Raw genomic sequence first — 5,503 nt, 5'->3', positions numbered from 1 at the left:
AATTGCATTCTTTACATTATTTTTGAACTATATGTATATATATATATATATATATATATTATAGAATTTTTGTTTATTATAATTGTCCATTAGTTTTTGTTCCATCAGTTCTTGATATATATGTATTGTATTCTCGAACTATCATTAATTCTGATTCATTTTTGATGTATATATATAATATATATATTTATTATATATGATATATAATATTTTACTTGTTATATGTATATGATATCTTATTTATTTCTCTTCCAAATTCTTGAAATTAGTTGTCCAATCTAATAGTTGTCCAACTAAAAATAGCTTCTATCAATAACAAATATTTAATCTTAACAACAAAAATTTCTATTTAAAAATATATATCTACATGTTGTGAAGAATTTCATCTATTGATTAAGAATGATTTTTCTATGAAAATTGGATATAATTTATACATAGGTCCAGGGATTAATATGAATGGGACGGGAAAAAATGTCAGCTCCATAATAAGAGGTTGCACACTGGCTGGCCAATTTCATCTACCAGGAGCATCATGGCATCCTTATTTACCACCAGTGGGATTTGATACTTGTGCAGTTTGCACATGTGACGTAAGTTTTTAAAAATTACTTTATTTATGGTTTTTTTTCATTATAAATGGTATGAATTTAATTGATTGTTGAAATTTAACAATGGATTTCTCTTCGTATTTCTCCATCGTTCAATTATTTCTTTAAAATAGCGGAGTGATCCTGATTATCAATAGACTATAGAAAAAGTATTTTGATTTTCAATAAATTTTTCGAATTTAATTGAAGCAAAAAATGAATAAAAAATCTTTTTAATAATATTCACGTGCTTATTTGCCATTAAAAGAATATAATTCATTTAAACAAATTCCAAATATTTTTTTCAAGTTAATAAGCTACCAGTTTTTTCCCAGTTACAATAAGCTGTGACGTAAATGTTCTTTAACTTTAGATCGAATTTCGAAACATGTTGGAATTTAAATGGTCCTGTGATGCGGAACAAGAGAACTGAAACGCGCAAGGCACGAAAGTTTCGAGGCACGGTTCGAATTCCATAGGCGACTGACTTTTTCCAGATTCTTTGTTTACCTCTTTACCATACGTTCACTCTTGCAGCCGCCGGCCAGTTTCGTAACGATTCCAGCATCGGTGTCGATTCTGCGACATATGCTATAATGCTCTTGTAGGTAATGCTTATAAAAGGCCCGCAATGAAAAATTTAACCAAACACTGGGGCATACTCATACATGCGCGCTCATTCGTGCGCGCATGCGCGCGAGTTCGTTGCGCCAGAAGAATGCGGTTGCTCTCTGCCGAGTCATGAAAAGGAGCTTTGCAAACGCGGCAATCGATAATCAGTGACAAGCCTTTCTAAATAGATATTAGAAAATTGTTTGAAGTCATGCCTGAGACACATTACACCAAGTCATGTTCATTATCGAAGATAAGATGCTGGTTTTGATTCGTTGCTTGTCACTTAAATCGCGCTTGACTAAGTCCGTATATGTAATAAGGAGAAATGTCGATGCTGAATAATATATTCGTATTCGTTGACAAATCAAGAAGTTGATATGATAAGTGCTCTATGTGACTTTATCTTGAATATATTTTTCATATCTATTTGGATTTCAATTTATACAATGGAATTTAATCATGAATCATATATATAGAAAGAAAAGCTATGCAGCTATATAATTCTAAGTTTTTAATCTAACCTCTCTCTATCACAATTAAAAGGTAGTCAAATTTTAATACTTCAGTTTAATACTTTAGTTCTTTACCTATGAATAAAGAAATGAATTTAATCATATTGTTTATAAAATTAAATATATATATAATTATTAATTAGACGTTAAAGAATGATCAATACTATATAAATCGAAAACTTGTGTGAATAATTTTCACGATGGCCTATTTTTTTTTCAATAGTTAATAAGAAATAATTTTTTAAATAAATTTATTAATCTAGTTTATAAAAAATAAAAATATATATCTTTTTTAATTTTATTTATATAACAATTAAATGTCTCCTTTTTTTATCTATTTCAAATATTTCTATCAATTAGTATTATTTTAATATTAGATATTTAATTTTAACATTTAATTAATTACAATAATTATTAAAGCTCGATAGATAAATGATGTCACAGTAATAGCCATCATTATTATATTAATAAAAATATTAATTTTTTTTATGATAATCGCAATTTTGCAGAATAAAAAATCATAAATAATTACGGACATTTTTCCCTTTTTTTTAAATTAATATATATATTTTTATTTATTAAATTAAATTTATATTAAATTAATAATAATTAAAATATTGTGAAATCATATTAAATAGTTTCAATATAAGATTAGCATTAAATTTTAACTAATAATATTCATTTATTTTATAGCCTATCACGTTAGAAGTAAAATGTCCACGAGTACAGTGTCCACCGTTGGATTGTGATGAGAAGATCGCTTTTAGGCCTAGCAAGAAGGCTTGTTGCAGACAATGTCCAATAACAACACCTAGCTCGGCAAACATGGGAAGTGACACAACTCGTTTGCCACGAGATCAGGCAGCACCATCCACTAAGCGCACTGCGGAGGAAATATTGGCTTCCGGCGGCTGCAAGAATCCCCTTGGTAATCCCTATGAAAATGGAATGGAGTGGCATCCACGAGTTCACTCACATGGAGAAATGAAATGTGTCAAATGCAGATGTAAGGTGAGAATTATTGATCAATAATTTTATTTTTTTTTTTTAAATTTATAAATTTGTCCACATAGTTGCTTTATATATTGGAGTTGAAGAATTGGACTTAGTTGATTTGGAAAAAATTGTAAATTATAAAGATTTTGAAAATGGCATTTTTTTCTTTTATAAAATTAAAATATTTCGTATAAGATCGGTATAAGGTAAGGTAAAGTTTTTAAGATTAATTCTTAAAAACTTTAGACTTTATAATATTATAGACTTAAATCAATACATTTTGAATAACTCAAACAAACACACTATTATTTATAAAACATAACGATATTAAAATGAATGAAAATTTTTTGTAATCTGTCTATTGGCATTTTTTTTTTTTTTTATGTGCAGTAAAAATGAGATTACACTAATGTATGAAAACACAGACGTTCTCAGATCATAAAGGTTTTGCGGCTACCAATTGTCCATCAATTGGTCATTATTTGAGGCGGATAGAATGCATTTCGTTTTGATCAGTAGTGGCGCTCGTGCGAATTTCAAGATTATGATCACACATTGCGGTAGAGAATGATCGTTCTAACCGCGATCACCAGAGCATCCATGCAATTTGTAGCCGCAGCGAGATTAGAATGATACGTGAATGCATGAATTGAATTTATGTATAGAATAATTTATGCAACCTCGCCAAGATATAAAAGATGTAGGTTAAATTAATGTTATGAAAATTTATATACATATATATATATATATATATATATTTAATATTTTTTGTTTAAAATATTTTTCATATTTCATATCTTTAATTTTTTAATATATATATTCATATATATTGCATTTGATGAACATTGTGAATATAATTGTGATTTAGTTCAATTGTAGATAAAAATAAATGAATATTAAAAAATTAGAGATATCTATATGAAATATGAAAAATATTTTAAACAAAAAATATTAAATAAAAAATATAAAAATCATCTTATAAAGCAAAATCATTATATATATATTGCGAAGTTGCATTATTAATAACATATTAATATTTTGGTATCATATATGTAAATATAAAATAACTTCTCGTATGTATAATGTTGAAAACTAGTTGTACAAGATCGTCATGCTATTTTACTCAGTGAGTGTGACAATTTCCGGTTTACACGATCGCTCTTAACCTCTCATCAGCCGCATTCCACTCGTGTTTAAAGGTGACCAACACGATCGAGAAGACACAACTTTACTACTTTATCATCAGCATGAATCGAATAATATATATTATTTATTAAATTACAAGTCATTTGTGTATTATTTCAATAGAATATTAGGTTTCTTAAAATTAGATTTCTTAATTTTAATTAATTGATATATATAAGCATTTAATATTTAAGGGAATATTTTTTCAACACTTTATATATACATGTTGAAAAGATATTCTCATAAAATATATATTTGAATAGAATGCTTCAATATTTTTGATCTTAGTATTTGTTTAGTCTTCGTACAACAATATATGTTCTATAATTTGGAATAAAGATTAATTAATATCATACAAAATTATAATATTAATGATACTTACATTAAAATATTCAGTAGTGATTATTTGCATTTTCTTTATAATTTTAATTCTATTAATAATGCCTTATTTTATCTATAGAAAAACTTATCTTTCTGTGCATTATCATATACTTTTTCATAGTTTTATAATGATAATTGATAACAATTTTTTATTCATATTGCTTCCAAAATAAAAGTTCTGTATATTTTAAATTAAATAGCAAATTTTAAAATCTAAAATTTTTTTAAAAATTTTACTTTTGGTATGCTTGATATATTTTTCTTTTATTTTTTTTTTTTATAATTTTGGAAAAATTTTTTAAGATTTAAAGTGTATTATTTATATTAAAAGATTTTTAACATATTCTAGTGAACGTTACTGATCATTTCAAGTAAGAAATAAGAAATTCTTATGGACATTTTCGTTCTCATTTCATTACTCATGCGAAGGTCTCATCGAAAAAACAGTTTGCCTTATTTTTACGTACAGCCTCATAGTATATACTCGTTAGAAGTTCTTCGATGGCAGCCTCGTTGCGATATCCAGACACGGTCACGACCAGAGTCCTTTAAGGAGAAAACCTTTAACCGGACTTGTTCGCCTGGGCCGACCATTAAGAGGGTCCATCCATTACGATGAAAATGGAACGTGACTACGGATCGCGCGAGCAGACCAGCATTACATGGAGAAAAAGTTTCGTGTCTCTCCGATTCCGAGATTACTGTCGAGATACTCTATGTTTCATTAAATTGTACTGTACATCTATCTTAATCATCTTTCTTAATGTGATTTAAACATAATTTTTTAATAATAATTTTTTAAAAAGTGAACAAAATTTTATTTAAGAACGTTTTTGATATATTTACTTTTGTATTATATTCGGCTTTTTTCTTTATAATGTATTTTAATTTATAATTTTTATAATAAGTACAATAATTAATTTATAATTATTTACACAAAATTAATCAATTTATTAAACAATATAATATTCTTACAGAGAGCACAGAATAACACATCTGTTCTGTTTCGTGTTCGGAATACGACTGCGTTAAATCGAAATATTTTGAATTTGAATAACACTCGGTGTTGTGATTTCTATATCGCAGTTTATATTAATCATAACATACATACAATTTATATTAATGGTAATACATTACATAGTTTTCTATATAATATATTATAAATAATATATAAATAATATATTATTGTAAATAATATATAATATATATTATATTATATTATATAAA

At 26.4% G+C, this 5,503-nt stretch overlaps 1 protein-coding gene across 1 annotated transcript in view; it reads left to right on the top strand.

The window, feature by feature from the left end:
- LOC102681006 (dorsal-ventral patterning protein Sog) overlaps positions 1-5,503 on the top strand; it is a 20,112-nt gene that overhangs the window by 13,045 nt on the left and 1,564 nt on the right. The window contains exons 4-5 of the mRNA XM_031514498.1: positions 439-590; positions 2,408-2,725. Coding sequence (XP_031370358.1) covers positions 439-590; positions 2,408-2,725 — 470 coding nt within the window. The remainder of the gene's footprint in view (positions 1-438; positions 591-2,407; positions 2,726-5,503) is intronic.

This window comes from Apis dorsata, unplaced genomic scaffold (assembly GCF_000469605.1).
Source record: "Apis dorsata unplaced genomic scaffold, Apis dorsata 1.3 scaffold_1026, whole genome shotgun sequence".
In the NCBI taxonomy this organism is placed as follows: Eukaryota; Metazoa; Arthropoda; class Insecta; order Hymenoptera; family Apidae; genus Apis; species Apis dorsata.
The sequence above is the reverse complement of the archived record's forward strand: the minus strand, read 5'-3'. Positions and strand labels throughout refer to the sequence as shown.